We start from the raw sequence: 22,208 nt of genomic DNA on the forward strand, positions 1-22,208 counted from the left end.
ATCTAAAACAATAATATTATGACAACAACTAAAACAGGAAATAAAAAATGAATCTGTGCAGTTCAAAGATGTAAAAATAGTGTCAGCCTCTATACATATTTGTCAGACTGCAGCATCTACAGTTACAGTTGTCCACGGCAGTCAGAACAGTGAGTATTACTTTCCAAATCATGAGGTTTTAGGAAACACCCGCAGTAGTGGCTGCTGAGGAAATAACTTCCTTTATCATCCTGAGATTTCAAATGTGCAAGTGTCCTACCAATTTATCTAGTGCATAAAAAGGGAAGGAGGGAGGGAGAGAAGGATAAAAGGAAGGAAGGGAGGAAGGGAGGAAAGAAGGAAGGAAAGAAGGAAGCAAGCAAGCAAGGAAGGAAGGAACGACAGAGAAACATTATCACAATGGTTTTTGTTTCAAAATAGATTGCTGTGCAATGACTGAAGCCTGATTTGTAGACATTTTGTATTCTTGCCCAGAGCCTTGAGGTGGGGAAGGTAATGGAGTTTCTGGAGTTGCTGAAAAAGAATACAGAAAGAATTATGTATTTTTATATTCTGGCCTGTTCTGCATACAGATATACATACTACCGCCCCAAAAGGAAGTTCTGTTATATTTGGCATGCTAGGTAAAGAGAATATTTTAGAGTATTAGAATTTTTAGTTTATTAAAAATTGTGCATGAGAAACCAACGGTATATCAGAATGGTGTTCAATTGTAAAAATTAGATTAAATTCAGGTCAAAGTCTCTCACTTAGCAGTGTTTATATACATATGTTTTCAATGCACAATTACTTCAACTGAAGAATGATGATGAAATAACTCTATAAGCACTGACAGGCCACCATTCTAATTAATATTTTTAACTGTAACAGTGAAATCTTATGACAGAAGGATAACTTGCAATTACTTACAAATCTGTTCAGTATGTACAGGAGCAGACATTGAACTTATGAGGATAGTTTGGCCAGTTAATGGATCTTGGGCTAAGTGAGGATGTACTGGATGATGCAGATGACTGGCATCATTAGAAGTACCTGCAAAAATAACATGAGCATATATCAATTCTAAAGAGCATGTTGTTGCCAATGACTTACACTCCAATAATTACATTTCCACAGAGCAAGTATTTAGATTGGCAATTTGAAGAACTGCCTTTGGTTATTCATCAAACAATTTAACCAGACTCCAACCATATTAAGGACTGTGTTTATTTTCACTGTTTTGATTGCATTAACAGTGGATTTCATGAAATATTTGTAAGGATTCCTCCATCTACCTAAGGAATCATATGTTTAGATACCCAGCAATGACTGAGAAGTACACAGAATAATCTGAAGTTCTAGGACTGAGTTAACAAGATGAGCAGCCAAGACAAGAAGGCTTTAGTAAACAATTAAGCTCAGTCAGCAAGGCAGTGGCCAAAGTGCTTGCATCATGTTTCCCTCAACATCCCAGCATGCTAAATTCAACATAATACAACATGGCAAATTTAAAAAGTTGTTAGCTTACCTCCCAGTAACATTTCCTGAAGCAAACTGTCAATTTTAACAATTCCAAATAGTTTAACCAATTGTATTTGTTCAATCATTTGCCAAGTGATGCTCTGGAGTGTGGGCAGAAGAAGAAGCAGTTCTCCAAATCTTCCTCGGGAGTCATACTGACGGTCATTAATATAATCCTCTAAACTGATTTGAACTTGGAACCGCATGTTCTTAATCTTCATTGGATTACTCAGGCCCTTTGCATCTTAAAAAATGACAAAAACTTAAAGTGAAGGCAGATTATGATTTGAGAGGAGCGTCTTACTTTTTTTCATTTTATTTCCATCCAGCTAGGTAACATGAGCAGATGTTACACAGCAAAAATTGCTTTCAATATAATCACGTGTACAACAATTCTGAGAGATATTTTCAGAAAGGTACCTGGATCAAAAAACACAATTGCTTTCAAGCAAGCGTACTCATTGTCGTCTATTTGAATTTCCTGGAAGGGTCGAACTAGTTCATCTAGAATCCGATTTGCCACTCGGCTGATCTCTACTTCAGTACTGTTACGATGGATTATGTAATTGTTGCCTTGGAGAGAAAAAATACCAATATATGGATTGATATACAGACTTTGATGTAGCGTACTAGGTGAAGCCCATTTTTAAAAACACATTTCATTTTGCTTAATAAAAAATCAAATTGTTTAATATTTTTTATGCAATAACTCTTCTTTGTATCATACTAAATTGTTCTTTGCAAATATAGTACATGTGCAAAATACAGCTGTCATGCAGTAAATAATGTATGCATGTAAATATGTCAACATGTGCACCGTTACAGATTAGTCCACAGGACTGAGGTCCATAATTGAATGCATAAGCATGGAGCAAGTAGGCCTTTATCGTTACATAATAGATAAATATAATGATAAACTGATCTAAAATTCCTTCTTCCCCAATTAAAATAATATATCCCAAGCTGTATGATCAGGATTTGTCAATGGACCAAGAAGCTTTCTTCCAGAGAAGACACAGCAGATGCTGCTGTTACTTCTAATAAAGTTTAGAATCATCAGAAAATTTTCAGTAAAGAATGAATTTTCCCTGCTCTTTTAATATTAAATTTCCATTTTGGGGAATTCTCCATCATGGCATCTTAATTCACCTTCTGTTCAGAAATCATCTAACATAAGTGGTGAGAACAGCAGAAAATCCACAGAGCTTCCAGAAACCACCAAGCAGTTTTTGAAAGAAAAGCTGATGACTATATCAAAAGAGATCCATGCCAAAATGACTAATAAGCTACACAGATATCTACCTCCACATATCAGGAATAAGCCTTGGAGCCTCAAACTGTTTCTTCTTTCAGTATATATGCTGATGTTGGTGACACTGACCGATTTTCTGCTTATTATTTTCTCATTATTTATCCTTATTACATACCAATCCCAATAAAGCTGCAAATATTTCCTTTTTATTTCTGTTAATTTTGTCAGTAAAGCTGTATCTAGAGAAAGAACTAGGTTAAGAAGGTAATTTGTGTAGTTTTTAACTTGAAAGGATTGTTGGCGAGGGTAATATCTCCAGAACAAGCTCTTCCTGTCCCTTTAATGTTATGATGTGTGTAAAAGTAAATACAAGCTGATTTAGAGCTATGAAAAGGCAGACTCAAAGGGGAAGGAAAATAATTAGTGGAAAACCTCCTCGTACCATACCACCAGTGAAGAAACTAGTTTGAGTCTCTATTCTTCATAGTCTTGCCACACATCAAAAATCCTGTCCAAGAAAACCTACACACTTTCTCATAAAACAGGCCAAGTGCTGCACATGTTTAATGAGAGCATTTTTGGCAGGGTGCACTTCAGGCTGGCAAAGTACTGTCTCAGACAACACTAACAAATGCCGCATAATGTCACTATACACACAGGTACACAACTCATAATATTACTGTGCCTCTCTGTTGTGTGAACGAATGGAAGACATGCTTCTACCACGTGATGACGACTTCTTCCTTAACAGCCATGCTCTCTTCATATAAACTAGTGAAGGAGCCATTTCAAGTGACCAAGAATATGCTTATGCAGGTGTGACTTCTCACCGTGCCATGAATGCACCCATCTCCCACATGGCAGGCAACAGCAGGCATGCTGTTTACATGATGGTCGTGTGGCGACTGTCAAGGCAACAGTGAGAGGGTTCTTGGGAACGAGAGTTTCAGGGAACAAAATAACCAATTTTACAGCCTGTAGGATCTTCTCTGACTATGTTTGAAGGGCTCTTGAGGAAGCGCCAGGTAAATGGTTTTCATGAAGACTGAAATTAGTACATGGGACACAGGCTGGCTGCTCCTCTCTTAAGCAAATTATTTTTATGGGGGTTTTTTTGTTGTTGTTTTGTTCTGTGTTTTTATGGGAAAAAGGTGCAGAAAGAATGGTATCGTAAGAAGACAATTTGCCAGGAACTCCCTTAATTTGTGGTTTCTGGTGTCCAATAAACCTTTAGCAGTATTAACTCACAGGAAACTGTCCTCCTGCTTTTGCTGGAACAGGGCATGTGACATTATGACATTAATAGCTATTTAGCATTCACAGAATGCATTGCTTTGATTGTGCCAGAACAGTTGTCCCACTTAAGTGACTATATGGTTGCTAATGTATTATAACATCATCATTACTAATTAAAACAAAACCAATATTTACCTAAAAGTAAAATGTCCTTATACGCCATGGACCGTTTTGCCGCTCCAAGCAACAGGTGTTCCCCAGCATGTGCTCTTAGCAGGGCAACCTCAAGAAAAAAGCAGTGGACTCATTAGAAGATTCAGTAAGTTTCAATAAGGGCAAAAGAAATGAGGATGCATATTACCATGAGTGTATTTAGCTATAGGTACATGTTTAAGACTGTTAGGATTCTAATGTAAAATGTAAAGTGAATGTAAAAACCTTAACGTTGTACTAACAGCACGCTATTATTAAATTGTCATCGTCTGTCACTTTGAGCATTTGGTCTAGATTTTAAACATACAGATCTGCAAAGTACTTCTCAATAAATGCAACACTTGCATTTATTTCCTAGTGCCTATTCCCTTAACAAAGTTTTCTCTAGCATTTTGACTTGACACTAAAGATTCCGTTGGACTGGAATGAACTGTTACAGTAAATTTGGCTCTATCAGTGTTTCATTTTTCTTACCTTGAACAAAAAACGTATGTGGCACTTAAAAGAACTTTTTCCCCAACAAACCCAGATATGCTAAAACATCCATTACCATCAACAAAGAAGAAACCCGGTTCATACCAGGAAGGCACTTAAAAATGTGGTCATAAGTTTACTCTTTGTCAGCTATTTACTTTGCTTTGTTTCTAATGTCTGCTTGAAACTTCAGTGCTGGCCTCTATTTCTTAAAGGAACTTCTCTCTTGGCAAGTAATTATTTTCTTACAAATCCAAGCCAATACTTTATGAGTGATGTAAAGGTACACAGCACTTATTAAGGAATACTTAATCTGTTAAAAGACTTTTCAGGTTCTCAGTGGAGTTAACTTATCTGGTCTGGCCTGCTCTAAGGTTTGTAAATCAGGCTGATACCCAAATCAGGAATCGACTGTTTAAAAAAAAAATTGTTTATTTTATAATTAAATGCTCAAGAGGCTATCACAAATGCAAAAGTAGCATTTAATTCCCAATACCTTTGTCACTACACTTCTAAGGTACTTAAGGTTCAGGAGTATTTCTCAACATCTACTCTTCAAGCACTGCAGGGGTGTTTTCATTCTATCTTTCTAAGCTGTTATTTATTTTTTTTTAAATACAGACAGAAACTTTTTAATGAGGTCTGATCCTTTCTGTTTTCCTTCACACCACCTTAACAGTAAAAACAGCAATATTTTTTCTTGCTTTTGTTGCCTTTGTGTAACCAATGTATTTAAAATTCTCCTTTCACATGAACAGATTTTTCACTTATTCCGGTAGGTTGAGCTTGTGCACACATATCATGTTCTGTGTGTCTGCAAAGACATCACTAAGGTCCTATTTTGGGGGGTGTCCTGTGGCCTGAAACAGCTCCGTATTCCTGAGGAAGAGTATCAGTCTGAGTCTCAAACCCAAGGATGAACTAACCCTCCTTGCAGGATTTTGTTAAAAACTGAGAGACTGAAGAGGCAAAAAAGAGTAATTACACAATTCCACTTCAGAGTCATTTTCAGGCTGAATCAGATTTTAGTGGACAGGAATCAAGAGATACTGAGCTGTGAATTAACCTCCTGCCCAGGCAGCTAGTTGAGACAACTGCTTTCCGCAACGTGGAGACACTGTCTCTGAGTGTGCCAGTACAATATATTCTGTAACCCAGTGAATATATTAGAATATATTACAGATGTGATGATAGATCAGACCTCTGTCATAAAAACCCTTAAGAAGTTTCAGGGTTTGATGCTTTTTCCTCCACACTCATTATATACAATATAATTTTAGTACATTGTATTATATGAAAGATTATTTGCTATGGATTGATATTAGTATGTTTGGCATTTGTTTTGAGATTCTGATGGCTGTTATTTTTCACAAGTAGAGAAGACCTGCCTCAAATTAAATAATATGTTGTCTTAAACCATATTCTAATGAAAGGTGAACATGAAATAAATACTTTGTAAGGTCAGAAAAAAGCATGGCTTTTTTTTACAAGATTTTTTTCATTCTTCCTTGCAGCTTGGTATCTCTGCTTCCAAAAGAATACAGAATGCACAAAACACTGAAAGACACACTGATTTGCTGCTTCTTTCTGTTAACATGCTAGAGTCTTACCAATTTCCTCTGGGGTTTTTTTGTGGTAGTGCTATTTCAAAACTCTAAAAAATTTTACAGTGGTGGGTTTAGCACCTAGCTCTATTTGGTCAGACAAAAAATTAATATTTAATCATAGCATTTAAATATCACAAAAATAACAGGACAGCATTTAAAGTTCTCTCTCCGGTCTCCTCTCATACCTGGTCATCCAGTGGTAATTCACAGAAGCCTGGAATATATTTAGCCCATTCCACCAGGACCAAAAGTTGTTGCTTCATAGATTCACAGACATCACTAATACCAGCAATTTTCTTAACATTTATGTCAGTGCTAGCACCAGGACTGGAGATTGAGATCTGGCCATAGTGAGAGAAAAAATTAACAATGTTATATTTTATATAAATGTAATTTCACTGATTAACAGAAAGACAGTTTTCTTAACATCTAAAAAATAATCGCAGCAGTAATCATGCGTACTCGAGAGTACTTTTTATACTTTTGTTTCTTTAAAATGGTTGACATTTGCTTTATTTCAGAAAAAAAAGAGCTCATAGGAGCATGCAGTAACATTAAGGGCAAAGAAAGAGAGCTATAAAGGAGTAGCATGTTCTTCTAGTGAAAAGATAAGTATCATTAACTTCAGAAGGTAAAACGGGGGCTTTAGTGCCTGGAGCAGAATGGTTTGTAATGATGAAGCAGCAGTATAGGCAGAGGCCTGAGACATTTCAGAGCAAATGTAAAGGATATGAGTGTGCATTAGACCACCTGCAGTGAACAGTGTTCTGTGAAATAAGAAGAAAGCAATATCTTTCTGGGCCTGAAGCTGGGGCACTTTCACATAATCACTGAGCCAAATCCTGAAATTCATAATGACTTTTCAAGGAAAGGAACAAAACCAGGCTTGCTCTTAAGCCAGGCAGGAAAGACAACTTAAGATAAAACCAAGCCTGAAACAAGAAGGTCAGTTTATAGCTGCTATCATACCAGGGAAGAAAAAGAGAAAAAGAAAGAGCAAGAGAAAAAGAAAAAGAAAAAGAGGAAGAGGAGAAAGAGGAAGATGAATAAAAAGGAAAAAGAAAAAAGAAAAAAGAAAAAAGAAAAAAGAAAAAAGGAAAAAGGAAAAGAAAAAGAAAAAGAAAAAGAGAAAAAGGAAAAGAAAAAGGAAAAGGAAAAGAAAAAGGAAAAGAAAAAAGAAAAAGAAAAAGAAAAAGAAAAAGAAAAAGAAAAAGAAAAAGAAAAAGAAAAAGAAAAAGAAAAAGAAAAAGAAAAAGAAAAAGAAAAAGAAAAAGAAAAAGAAAAAGAAAAAGAAAAAGAGAAAAAGAGAAAAAGAAAAAGAAAAAGAAAAAAGTAAAAAGAGAAAAAGAAAAAGAAAAAGAAAAAGAAAAAGAAAAAGAAAAAGAGAAAAAGAGAAAAAGAAAAAGAAAAAGAAAAAAGTAAAAAGAGAAAAAGAAAAAGAAAAAGAAAAGGAAAAAGAAAAAGAAAAAGAAAAAGAAAAAGAAAAAGAAAAAGAAAAAGAAAAAGAAAAAGAAAAAGAAAAAAAGAAAAAGAAAAAGAAAAAGAAAAAGAAAAAGAAAAAGAAAAAGAAGAGAAAGAAAAAAGAAAAAGAAAAAGAAAAAAGTAAAAAGAAAAAGAAAAAGAAAAAGAAAAAGAAAAAGAAAAAGAAAAAGAAAAAGAAAAAGAAAAAGAAAAAGAAAAAGAAAAAGAAAAAAAAGAAAAGGAAAAATAAAAAGAAAAAGAAAAAAGAAAAAGAAAAAGAAAAAGAAAAAAGAGAAAAGGAAAAAGAAAAAAAGAAAAAGAAAGAAAAGGAAAAGGAAAAGGAAAAGAGAAGACCTCATCACAGCAACAAATCCTCACTACTGTACAAGGCCTATGAAACTGACTTTCACCTTATGTTTTATTACAGAAAACATACTCAGGAAATCAGTAGTTTGATTATCTTCCCCCCTGCTGTGGTTTAACCCCACCTGGCAACTAAGCACCACACAGTCTCTGGCTCACTCCCCCCGCCCCAGTAACATGGGGAAGAGAATCAGAAGACTAAAAGTGATAAAACTCGTGGCCTGAGATAAAGACAGTTTAACAGGGAAAGCAAAAGCCACACATACAAACAAAGCAAAGCAAGGAATGCATTCACTGTTTCCCATCAGCAGCCAGGTGTTCAGCCATCTCCAGGAAAGCAGGGCTCCATCACACATATCTATTCTTTGGGAAGACAAAACGCCGTAACTCCCAATGTCCCCTGGTTCCTCCTTCTTCCCCCAGCTTTATATGCTGAACATGTCATCATATGGTATGGAATATCCCTGTCGTCGGCTGGGGTCAGCTGTCCCAGCTGTGTCCCCTCACAACTTCTTGCGCAGCCCCAGCCTACTCACTGGTGGGGTGATGTGAGAAGCAGAAAAGGCCTTGACTCTCTGTAAGCACTGCTCAGCAATAATGAAAACATCCCTGTGTTATCAACTTCAAAGGCTATGATGTAGTAAAAAGGTTAGAGGTATTGTCTCTTTTTTGACAGAGCATTTGTGAAACCCCTCCTTTAACCATGAATCCATTTCTGGCATCTTATATATATATCTTATATAAATTACATCTTATAGGACAAACGATAGACTGTGCTGAAATTACTTGGTGAGTTTCTGCTGGCGATTCATAGGATGACTCCCATAGAGTTCATTATGAACACTAAGGTTGCATCTCTTCACAAGGATATGAAACTGTGAACTTTCTTCTTTCCGTTTCTCTATTGCTTTCACCTGTCTCTCATTTCTGGGGTGCAACATGGGAGTTGCAGAGTCATAGAACCATAGACTAGCCCAGGTTGGAAGAAAGGTCATCTCATCCAACCTTTCATGGGAAAGAGAGCATAGATGAGATTATCTAGCACCTTGTCCAATTGCATCTTGAAAACCACCAGCGACGGGGACTCCACCATGTACCTGTGAAGGTTGTTACAGTGATTGATTGCTCATTGTAAAAAATTTCTTTCTTATATCAAGATGAAACCTCTTCTGGTCCAACTTGTACTCATTAATGACTTGATGAACATGACAATATTAACACTAAATCCTTATTGTTTTGACAACCATCAGACACACATACCTTTACTCCTACAAGAGTCCAGTATGTCCCTTTCGTATTTACATAATCCTGGAAGCTTCTCCTGGGTCTGCAGGAGAAAAATTGTACTTGGACAATTTCCCCCTGTAAGGGATCTTCAGGGACAAAATAATTCATTTTCCCTATTTTAATATGAAAATTTTGAAAGGTATGAATGCCATCTTCTTCCTCATTTCACAGCTGAAGGACATGGCCAATGATTTGTGACACTACCATGTGCTCCTCATCTCAGGACTGAACTCATCTTACAGACCCATTTGATTGAGGGAAAAACAAGGACTTTTAAGTCTTTACTTTTCCATCATGTTAGTGTAACCTATTTGTCTTTGAGGCCAAGAGTGTATCTTCATATATGCTTGGCATAGAGGGAGAAATTCTTTCCTACATACTACAACATACCAGTCACTATATGTTGTATCTTCTTTTTTTGAGGGGACTTCTGGCACAGCTTTCTCAGGTGGTGCTTCAACCAGTTCTTCTTTTGTTACAGGGGGGGACTCTTGGGCCTTTCTTCTTTTTATGATGTGGAACAATTTCTTCATCAGAAACTTCAGAATTGCCCTTGGACCTTTTCCATTTTTTCTCTATGTTTTTCTTTTTTTGACATTTCTAGAGTGAAAAAAACTGGTTTTCCTCAGTCATTGATTCATTAGCATACCTTTCTACCCCACTGTCATCATCTTTCTTCTTATTTGTGGCCTTTTTCTGTACTTTAGACTTCTTCTTGCTGTCATCATGCATTCTATCAGAAGCATCTCTTCAGAAGGCCAATGTCCAGGATTGGACTCCCCTGGACCAGGAGCTTTCTGAAGCATCTGGTTGCTCTCTTTGTTTACCCGCTTAAGAAACCTTCTCTTTAAACTCTAGTTCTTTATAACACTGGCAACTTTCCTTTCTGTCTGATTTTCACTCCTCTTCTTTCCAGCGACTCTGGCACTCTTCCGTAACATGACAGGGGCTCAATGACTGAGATTCCTGTAGATGCACAACCTGGTTCAGAAGTCTGTGCTTTTCTCTTTTATCATCTCCACTATTGTAAGCATCACTATCAGGAGAGTCTCTTGAACTTCTTTCTTCTTGGGTATCTTATCTCTCACCCCTGTGGTTTTCCTTTCCTTTTTCTTTGTCATCCCAGTTTCTCTGGCGGTGTCTTTCTTTACCCCTGTCTTGACATCTCTCCCTTTCTCATTCCCGTTCTCAGTCTCTTTCACACTGGTTGGACTCGATGATCTTAAAGGTCCTTTCCAACCTAAGTGATTCTATGATTCTATGATACCAAATAATAAGTAGAATAAATTTGTGTGTACACACAAGGTGATGTTTTAGGCCAGGAATCTATTGTTCAAAAAGAACTTTGTGGAAGGAAAGACTGAGGATGTGATTCTGTTTAAGACAGTTCTTATTCCTGAATTGCATACACCAGTTGGAAATGATTAAAGGAGTAACACAAAAAAAGCACAATAAGCAAGTTCAAAGAATTACTAAGGAGCTAAAAACAGGTATATTTTTCATACTGCATAGGTATGAAAGATAGGAAGGTCCATTATGTTCATCTAGTCTGCCCAGACATGCAATATGTACCAAAGACTATCATCCAGTAATTCCTGCATCAATTCTTTACAGACAGTTCCACCCTAAGAAAGATGCAGATAAAGGATGAGATTACAAAACATTTGGGGATATATAAATCAGTCAGCATGAAATCATAAAGGTGGCAGTTAAATTCTAAGTTAGTAAGAGGTGCAAGAATGCAGAATCAATGACCGTGATTTATCTGAGGTGCAGAAAAGGACTGGAGACTGTTCCATTCAGCAATTGATTGGATAGGAAAAAAAAAAAAAAAGAAAATGAAGTTCAGATGAGACAAAGAAAATTTAAAAGCGAGATGTGAATAGACTCGGCAGTTGGAACACTTCTGTTTGCCTTATTTATAATGTCTAAGGATATTAAAAATGGGATTTTCAAAAGAATGTAAGGAAATGAGTGTCCACACCCCTTTGAATGTAATGGCTTTGGACAATTTTTTCCCCAATGTTTCATGGGAAAGCCAGCCTCAAGGATAGATAGATGCCACCAGCTGCTTGAGACAGCAACTGATTTAAAAGCAGTAAGAGCCATAAAGCTTTATTAAGAAAGGTGCCTAGGACATATTGTTCTGGACAATAATTTTTTTATTGACTTTGCGTTAAGGATGTATTCTATTACTGAGTCTTTCATTGGGGAGGCTGGGTGCATTTTGGAAGTAGAAAAAAGTAATCTCAATATTTATATTTTGTACAATAAGAAACTGAAAATTATTTAACCTTAGGAAAAATGGTCTTAAAGTCATCAAATAATTTTGTGGTAGATCTCAGTACCTGACGCGAGAGTGTCTCAGCTTGTGACAATGTGCTAATAGAAGGAATGTTGCAGCCATCAAAAGTGTTTCTTCTCGTGCTTATCCTGTCCCGTTCATTTTGAACAGCTGGAAAAGAATAATCCATCACATTTATTGATTTATAGACATTGCCACATAATATCATTTCAGAAGTTTACTAGGTAACTATAAGAATCAAAAGGTATGACATTCAAAAAAGAGCTTGTGCTCAGCTGTGAGTAATGAGGAAGAATGACAACACATGCTTATGGTCTTTATCTGTATACTGTTTGCCTGTAAAAACTACATATAACAAATTGTAGACAGATACTGAATTATCAGCACTTTTGTGACTGGCTTTATTACAGTAAAACCTCTTTCTTCCTTTGAACTTGAACACATGCTCTCTTTTTGTTATTTTAAGTAATTTAATAAGTAAGGTTTTATGATAATGGTCGAAATGGACATCTCCAGACTGATAAACAGGTCAAGAGGTACAGTGCCAACACTGACAAAATGTCTCAGTCGGAGGAAATGTGAAAGTCCTGCTCCTGCTCTCCTGTGAGATCTTGAAATAGGAATGAATCGTTAATTTAGTCCACTAGTAAGATAATTTTGAAACTTAAATCTCATGCTCCTCCTCAGTGACATTGCATTCTTAGCCAGTTTACAGAATATTAACTAAGTGGAAAAAAAAAAAAAGCACCAAAAAGTTTCAGGCTGGTACGTTTTGTCTCATGAGATCCAAAAAAAGGCAGTTGAAAAGGCTTTGGATAAGGAATCCTTCATCAGCATATGCAAGGCTTATGAAGCAACAAGACTTGCTTTTGAATTGAAGGAAGAAGAAAAAATAAAACTATCAGTCAGATTTTTCTAAAACCTAGATCATGTCCAAGGTTAGGCTAAGGAGAAAAGAAAAAAGAAAGGATTGTGCTGATCAAAATCTCTTTATTGCACAAGGAATCTCATCATCTTTTAAGAGCAGCAGCTTTATTTCCAAAGATATGTTTGCTATTTTGTGGGAAACAATCTGCATTAGAGAATTTAGGAGTAGTACCAAAAGCTTCAATAAAAAAAATAAAATATTCTATACACCAAATAGTTTTCAGGGGTTATCTGAACAATGCACATAGTTAATTCCAGAGGTGTACTAACTTTCTGCCAAGGACACTCACTGATGGGCCTTTTATTAAGGTCACAGTAAGAAATGTTGTGCAGTGATAAACACAAAGTGCTAAATGTTCATGTAGACAGGAAACAAAAAATACAACCTTTTAAAAAAGAATGGAGAAAAAAACATTCATTGATTCTCAGCAGCATAAGTGTTATATAGAAAATTAAAATGAGGTCTAATACTAATTAGTATTAGAAAAATAGTAATCTATTCTGACAATCACTAGTGAAAGTCACTGGTGGAGCACTTTAAGAATCATAGGGAAATGCTTCAATTTTCTCCTGTGTATGCATAATTTTGGATTATTAGGCTGGATTGTCTGTCTTGCTAAAGCCTTTTTGTCGGTTCAGGCTAAAATTGCCTTAAACAGACACTCCATGATGAAGGGGGAATATTTGCTTAAAGAGGGCTTGTACAGCTTTTACCAACAGGAGTCTTTCTCACCTTCACCCTGAAGAAAGCTGAGAAACTATCATATAGACTATGCTACACTTACGTTATGAGACATCCTCTGATGGTGCAGAGAGGTATATAACAGCACACAAGCAGTGAAATTTAAAGTTCAGCATTTTGAATTATTTTAGCACTGGGAAGCCTTGAATAAACATGGCTTGGATGCAATGAAAAATGGGAGTTTTATAGGTAGTGGGACGAGAGGAGGCAGAGCAGTGTAAATTAGGTTAAAAGTTTTGTGCAGGATGTATCTTCTCTTCATAAACATGAGTCAGCAGTGTGCCTCATGGCGATGTCAGTGGCCACACCAGCATCTTGAAGGAAGTGATTATTTCTCTGTTTTGGGCTCCCAAGTACATGAAAGATGCTGGAAAACTGTGCCGTACCCCTTGGAGGATTATGGATATGCAACCTACATGATGCACAAGATGAAGCAGAGAGAGGTGCCTTTGTTTATGTGGAAAAGAGAGGACCAAGGCAGAAATGGGAGTCTAATTTCTGTAATTTACAGAAAATGGGGCCAGATTCTTCTCAGATGCACAGTGAAAGGACAAGAGGCAATGGGCGCTACCCTAATTGCAGTTAGACACATTCCAATTAAATGTAAGACCACCTTCCCAATGAGGGTGGTCAAGCACTGGGAGAAGTTGTGCAGAGAGGTTGTGGAATCTCTCCTCTCAGGGACTGTATAAACCTGTCTGGACAGGGTCCCAAGCAACATGAGTGAACCTAGAAGTTAGCCTTGCTTTAAATGGTCTAGATGACTTCCAGATGTCCCTTCTGAGCTAAACTATCCTTTAATTCCAGATTTTAAAAGTCTATGAAGCTCTGCTTTTTGCAAAACTTTTAGGGCTGCTGTGGACACACAGGTCTTCCCTTTTCTTCATGTCAGATTGCTAATATGTATACAATATGTTACCGCTTTTAATGGCTCAAATTCCCAAAGGCTAAACTATGTTTAAGGAGATCCGCAAGAATTAGCAAGCATGTTTTATACATATGCAGTGTAACTCTGTTTACAATATCTCCATCCAGCTGCAAGAGCAAAATCCATTTTACCTCATACTAAAACTTGATCACTAGCCATGCAGTACTATAGTATAGACATATAAGACCATAAAGAAACAGCTTCCTTTATCTTAGGAAAGCTATGTAAAGGCTAAAAATATCATAGCCTCGTACAGGAGAACTGTGCACTCACATTACAGACTGGTCTTCAGGCAGATATGCCATGGTCCAAACAAAACAAGTAGCAAAGTTTGTGATGAACCATTTTTGAGTGCTTGTTTGAACCAGATCAGGATAACTTTTGCCTCTACATCATAACTGCCAGTGAAGCAACAGCCCTAAAAACCCGATAGAAAAATCCTCCAATATTCCCACTGCCTTTCTTTCCCTATCGCTCTGCTCTCATGGTTGTCTGGTCCTTCCACCTTGACAGGAGCTTCAATGGCACCCATGTTTCTTCATGTCTGTCAGTGAGATGCCTAAGTAACAATCTTCCCATATTAAGCCCTAATAAGATTAGAATTCTTTTCAATTAATGTGGACATTCCACTAACAGCTACCATTGCTGCTCTCACCACTACTTTTTCGCTCAACATCACACTCTTTCCTCTGGCTTAAATGCTTCAAACATTTAAATGTAAGGGATAAATCAGTAAATTGGCACTGACATTACTTAGGTAGGCTAGAAACAAAATCCCAGATAGAGATTTCATCCCTCAAAATTGGCAAAAATTAAAAACTCATACTTTGAACTTTTCCAGGATATGGCTCAACACTTAAAAATCAATGAATTTTGGTGCCAGGATTCATGGATGAAACAGTTGCAAATTCACTTTAAACTCATAGATTTGCTAATGCTCAAAGTATTAGAACTGCTTACCCACCTGAAAATTTGATAACATATATTTCACTTCAATGTAAAAGCATTTTTCCATCATGAAGTTGTTATAACAGTCTTTCCATTAAATTATTTTGTTGGAGTGTTTTATAATTTTTATTACATTTTAAAACTAATTCAGATTATTTTTCTTTGTATACCAAATAATAAATGATTCTATTACCTTCTTTTTTCATTCCTGCTCGAAAACACTTTTTTAAACGACAATATCTGCATTGATTCCTTTTGTCCTTGTCAACAACGCATTGACGGTTGAATCTATCAGAGACAAGAAAAGGTAGATGTATGAAGCATTAACAAAGCAGCACTCTGATTATGAAGAAGAAAACAAACTCATCTGGCCTGTGAGAATAATGTTTATAACCACAGACTTTCTTCTTCTGTTGTTTTGATTTTTTTTTATTTAATCAGTCTTGAGAGTTGTTTCATACATGCTCATTTTACAGGAATATATGTGTGTGTATAGATACATGTATGCATTGGAAAGGGGAAATGTGGAAAATTTTGAGCTATATGCACCATTTACACCTCAGTTTACTTGTAAAACATGTTAGTAACTGGCTGCACCAAATGGGGGGGGGGGGGGAAGAAAAGCTACAAATGGAAAAAGGAAAGGACAATCAAGGAAAATGCCAAATGTCACTGGCATGGAGGAACCCTCAGCTGCAAAACCAGTACATTTAGCTGGTAAAGTTTACTCCTTCTGGGAGATACCAGTGAATAAGCTACAGGCTGTATCATTACAGATGACAACCTAAACAGGAAATGGGATGAAAATTTTCTAACAGCATAATGAAATAAAGACGTGAGGAAACACACAGAGCATGACACTGCAAGAAGGTTTACCCAAGCTCTCATGCATACCCACATGTGTACCTAAGGAGAATGTATATGAGGTGTCTCCTCCTCTCCCTGTTTGCTTCTGCCTTTTTGTTGTGCATGTGTTTGTTAGGTAAATAGATCCAAGAGCAGAGCTCTTCTTAGAATCACTTATATAAGCTTTCGACACACCGCTTTAGGGGTATGCCTATGCTATATCACTGTGGTATGTCTATAAGGGAGAGATTTCCTTATACAAGTATCAAGCAACCAAGGCAGAGTGTAGCAAACAACATTACCAGTAACAAGCATTTCTTAAAAAAAGTTTTCTCTTTTAGTGATTTCTCTAAACTCACAGAGGTTTCCATATATTCTGTGCACGGCTTAAAACTGATATTTTATGGACTTGTGCATGCACAGGGCAATTTGCCAAACATGGTGCACAGACCTGCAGTATGATAATTTGGGCAGCCAGACATCCAGAAATTAGAAGATCGCCATTCAGACTGATGGGGGGGGAAAACTGTCACTCAAAAGAGCAATATATCACCCAAAGTGGGAAGATGTGTAGATGAGCTTGTACAGTCCTTAGACTCATAAATCTTAGACATTTTAGTCAGAAATTGCCTTCATAAGGAAAAAACTTTTTAAGGAATTCTTAGAAAACAGTTAAGAACTACACTTTTCACACTGCCAGGGAAAATCTGAGAATTGTTCCTCTTTTTTTCAGGAGATGGGATTTGTAATCATAAATAAAAGAGTGGTACAGTTCTTGAGGAACATAATAATATCAACAATATCAACAATCAATATGAAATGTAGTATCTAGAATGTGTAGTGTCAAGTATCCTTGAATAAAAGACTTTTTTTCCAAATCGTGAGAATATACCATGAATCACATGCTCATCAAAAGTGTTGTTTAGAATTCCTTAAGAAAAAGCTGAAAGTACCCCTCCATAGTTCTGAAAAGTCAAAAAGGTCTGAAATTAATTTTGGCTTAAATTCATTAATTTAGTGCCTCTAGATGAACTTTTTAAATACCTGCATGTATAGACATGGTTTTTCCGTATACTGCGTCTAAAGAAACCCTTGCATCCATCACAGCTGGAAGCACCATAGTGTTTTCCGGTCGCTCGATCTCCGCATATTGCACAGAGACTACTGACCCCGTTGTCAGCAGCATTCATGTTGACAGCTTCTCCTGAACTGTCTGAAGAGAGGCAAGGATATATGTGGTTAGGGACAAGACTTCCAACTACCAACCCATGAACAATTTGTACTTAAATAGAGGCCTTTTCTGTCCTTTTCTCTTTTAATTGCCACTTATTATTTATATAGCATGGCATATCTAGCTACATGTGGTTCTTATTCAGGTGAACACTTTCAAAGTTATAGAGAGGTTAGCAGAATTTATGAAGTTTACAACAACAAATGCTTTTATTCTAAACTCTTTCTGACTGAAAGGGGTTAAATATTACAGTGTGAGTCTGCATGTATAATTACTTATACTTTCTTAGTAACATGAAGAGGAACTTTGGCACAAGCTGGCAAAGATCTCATATATCAGTTTTTATAGGAGCTGACAATAACCGGGAACTATCATACAAAGATACAATTGCATACATGACCAAAAAAAAAAAAAAAAAAAAAAAGACAAAATTTTTGCATAGTACTTGATGAAAAAAAAGCATGCTAAGAGGACTAAGTGTTATTTCCTTGAACAAATTTTCCAAAGGAGCATTGCTGCAGACTTGACTTGCACAAGAGAATATTAGCTACATGATTAGCAATAAGTCACTGAATATTGTAAACAATATTGAAGAAATTCACCTGAAATCAAAACAGACATATTTATTCTTCTTTGAGTCACAATGTTTAACAGATGTGTTCAAAGAAATAATTGCAAAATAGCTTTTTCTGTTATTCTTCTGGTTTTATGAAAGGAAAGCTCTTTGCACCCTGCCTTAAACATTTGTAGTTGTTCAGTCAGGGAGAGGAAAGAGTGCCACATTCAAAACATGCATTCAGAAGTCAAGTACATGATTTCACGAACAGGTCAAAAAGTAAAACTGTTAATATTGATAGATATTATTATTCACAATGTACTAGACCCAGTGAAATATATTACACAAATATATTATAAAATTTTCGTTGTGTCCCGAAGAGCTTACAATTTCAACAGAGTTCTTTAGAAAAAGAGAGAAGCAGCAACTTTTTTTTCTGTTTTACGGAGACATAGTTGATAGGAATTATATTAAAAATTGATTAAATAAAAATGAAATCTTAAAAGTAACAATTTAGTTCTGTAAATATTTTATTTTAAAACCAGGTTTGTCATGACAGGAAAAATATTTTTAAATATGGGTTACAGAATTACTTTAGCTAGAAAAATATAAAACCTTTCTTTTGGTTTTCTAATTTTGCATCATAATGATACAGCAGAATACTTAAAAATACAATATTTAAATTGAGTAATGAAATATTTCATAGCAATATAGCTTGTGTGCATATATAAGGATATACTTATTTTCCTTGGTATTCCTTGTCTGGGAAATTGATCTCATTTTGCAAAATTCTTTGATTTCAGCAGAACTGCATAATCTGCCTGAATGTGGTTAGGTAAACTTCTCTGAATGTTTCTAGCTAATTTAGACAGCTAGAAAAGACACATAGGAAGGTTCAGAAGATGCAGCTTTCAGTTCCACACTAGCACCATAGCTACAAGACAATGTTTTTATAAATGTTATAAGAAAATACTTAGGCTAAACTCAAAGCAAACTCTAAACAGAAAAGAGCTACACCTAATAACTAATAATTATCAAACTAATCACTTACAGTGAATAGGTTAACTATCTCTATCACCAACCCATAATGCAACACAACGTAACTTCCTTAATCCACTTTCCCATTTTATATAACATTAACAGATCTGAACGGGTGCTATTCAGCAAAAAACAAATGACCAATGAAATCACCCATATGAGAGCAAAAAGCAGATAAATCATCTAAAAGTTACATAATCATTGTCGATATCTTCAAAATCATTTCAAGAATAAAGGTTTTTTTTTCCTAAATCAATAACCAAATCTACTTTTCTGTTTATTAAGTTTGCTGTAAAGTAACATCAGAAGTTCAGATAAAACTTCAAGACCAACAATAAAAACTAACTTAGGTTCTATATGGCAGGAATATGTGGAAATGAAGGTACTAAGTATTTTTCCTGCAAACCACTAAATATTTCTTCTGCTTTTTAAAAATACATACTATAAAAAGTCTATAAATTATACTGTATGAGAAAATTAAAAAATTTTAAAGTATATTAGAAGATTTGGAAAGACATTTTAAAGTAATTTAATTTGCTTGATACTTTTCCTCACTTTAACAGACTGACATTTCCTTTTTTTTTGGTCAGTACTCGATGGCAGAATGAAATGGTGTGCGTCCTATTTCAAGCATAACTTATTGATACGATTTCTCAAAAATTTATTACATTAACAATGTCACCTAAAGTGTTACATTAGCCAAATGCAAATAGTTTTTCTCAGCTAAACATTAGCCTCTAGAAACCCAATGTGATTTTAAAAAAAAACCCACTTGCATTCATATATACACATACCTAGAAAGGCTAGATTAACATTTAAATAAATAAAATATTAGTCCATCAGTTAGAGAATAAGCATCAACAAACAGTAGCTAATTTTTTTTCACAAGCCTCTTGATAATTTTGTCCTGTCCTTACAGAGGTTATATATGAAATATAGTTTCATGTCCGAATTGCCAATACTAGTTATTCATTTGTCTTACGGTAAGTAAAACAACTGCTGAATACACCATTTTCTTCCTTTGATTAACTGACTGGTGACAGTACAGTTCAGTTACTTTATTACATATAACCTCTCTTTTATTTTCCTTAATGTTAAAGAATTATAATATCATTAACTTAGAGTTAGTGATGAAGTGTAAAAGAGCAGATTTGTAGTTTGAAAACAACCCCCAAATGCTCCATTAATAAAACATTTAGCTAACACTTATAGCATTACTAAACTTCATTTTTTCTGTTAACTGGCTTGATTTTGCATCACGGAGCAGAACTCACCATTGCCATTATAGAGAATCTGCATAGTTTCAAACTCCAGTGCCGTATATGTTGGATCTAGAACTTCACTGTAATTTGCCATTTCCATGTCTAGTATTGGTTCCGAGAGCCTCATCATTGAATGCAAAGCCAGTGAAAAAGCTGCTCAAATGTACAACCTTCCCATTCCGTTTCACAGTGACTGATAATCCAAAGTTAACTATAACTGTGTCACTTACGTGCTGCGATGGGAGGAGCTGGAAAACTGCTTCTGCATGCTATATTCTACTTGTTTTTTTCTTTTATGGTACAGTGCAACCCTTCTGATAATCTTGGAATGCTTTATAGAATAACCTTATCAGGAGTTGTACTCAGTCCCATTCTTGAGTCAACCCAAGGACGTGCTACACATTTTGTTGTCATTGCATGGTGTAAATAGTCCTAAACAAACCACTCTGGTTGTTCTATGTAAAGAGACTGCAGGTTCATATGATATTTTGCTCTCTCTCTTCAGAACAATAAGGAAGTGTGGTATAATCATGGACTATCCTCCTACCTAAACCATCCATCATCATATTTGAAAAGACAGTTGCAAAACCTCCCATTTTTACAACGGTTAGCGTTCTTTAACAGTGGCAGTGAGCTGGCTGTGTAGGCACGCTTAACCAAGGCCTCAAGCAACACAAACTCTGCAGCAAGAAAGGCCAGCTTACAGATCCCCTCCATCACATATTGTGTTGCTGTGATGGCTCTACGCAGTGGATCCTGCACGCTCTCAGAAGGTGGTTTCCTGCTCTAACTCTTCTTTACACAAGATGTGATGGCAGCATGTTGTTTTCAAGCACCATTGAGATGCACAAGGAAAAAAAAAAATCATTCACCTTCTCTGAAAAGAAGAATCTGGGTAGGCCCACTGCTCACCAGTTGGTGAACATGGCATGTACAGACTCAGTTAAATCGTCCTGTAAAGCCGCTTGAATCCATGCAATAGAGCTGAATTTCACTTGCTGATCAGGTGATTTTAAATGCTGGATAGCAAAATTTCGAATGTTATTACTTGTCAGTCAATTCAACTACCCTTTACATTGAACAACAGTTAAATTAAAGATTATATAGGAAGACTGTCCAGTTTACATATAGTTAACAAGAGCTAATACCTGCATATACAGCATTGAAATGCTTATTTGAATGGAAAGAGTGCCTGCAGTTGTTGTTCAGTAAAAGTAGTTGCAAAATGGCACCAAAGAAAACCTCCTTGATCAGAAAGAAAGAAAAGCAATCCATGACAGACAAGTTACTGACAAAAAAGGAAAATTTACAGGAAAAGCCCTAGAAAAAAGGCATTCAGAAATTCATCCTTCTAATTTCCAAGTCCCCAAGGCTATCTGAGAGGCACAAATCATCTTGTCTCCTTGTGGCCACACAGATGCAGTCTCAGGCCACTTCTCCTCCTGGCCCCAGTGGAGTCCAGTGGCCTAATTATGACGACAGGATTCTTGTGTAAGTGGCTATCACAGAGTTATCCCCAAACCAAAAAGCATTTATGATTGTGTTACTGCTTGCACAAGTTCTCTGTAGATTTTGGAGGGTCTCCACAGGGACTATCCTTTTCAACCTACTGCTATTCCTTTCCCTTTAAACCACTCATCCATTATTATATTCAATGAAATACCAAAAACCTGCAAAAGTTACTACTTAAAAAAGGATAAACCTATAATGCCTTCATATGAATAGTACATTTATTAATGACCAATGTAACTATAAATACTTCCTGTACACTACAGAAGACAAATACTATATAAGAATTTTATAAGATATTTAAGTTTATGACTGAAATGTTAGAATATTTCATGCCTACAATCATGGAAGAAATTCTACTCAAAGTATCATTTCACAGTGCTACAAGTGTAAGTAGTGTACCAAGTTTCACGGTCTTTCACCCCAGCCGATACTTTTTTCTTGTTCCTAAAGAAGCATACTAAGTATCATTGCAAATTAAGACTGATGAAGAGCTATTTGTTGACAGCCTGTATTTGCTTAG

At 36.0% G+C, this 22,208-nt stretch overlaps 1 protein-coding gene across 1 annotated transcript; it reads right to left on the reverse strand.

Moving 5' to 3' along the window:
* Positions 1-394: 394 nt before the first annotated feature.
* Positions 395-20,306, reverse strand: HNF4G (hepatocyte nuclear factor 4 gamma; the record flags this gene model as incomplete). The annotated part of the gene is made up of 10 exons (XM_081996941.1): positions 395-513; positions 910-1,032; positions 1,508-1,744; positions 1,921-2,073; positions 4,184-4,271; positions 6,468-6,623; positions 11,742-11,848; positions 15,437-15,531; positions 17,134-17,302; positions 20,189-20,306. 10 exons carry the CDS (start codon positions 20,304-20,306, stop codon positions 395-397), a joined length of 1,365 nt encoding a protein of 454 aa, XP_081853067.1.
* Positions 20,307-22,208: the final 1,902 nt, after the last annotated feature.

The sequence above is a fragment of the Phaethon aethereus genome (genome assembly GCF_964289735.1).
Source record: "Phaethon aethereus genome assembly, chromosome: 2".
Taxonomy (NCBI): Eukaryota; Metazoa; Chordata; class Aves; order Phaethontiformes; family Phaethontidae; genus Phaethon; species Phaethon aethereus.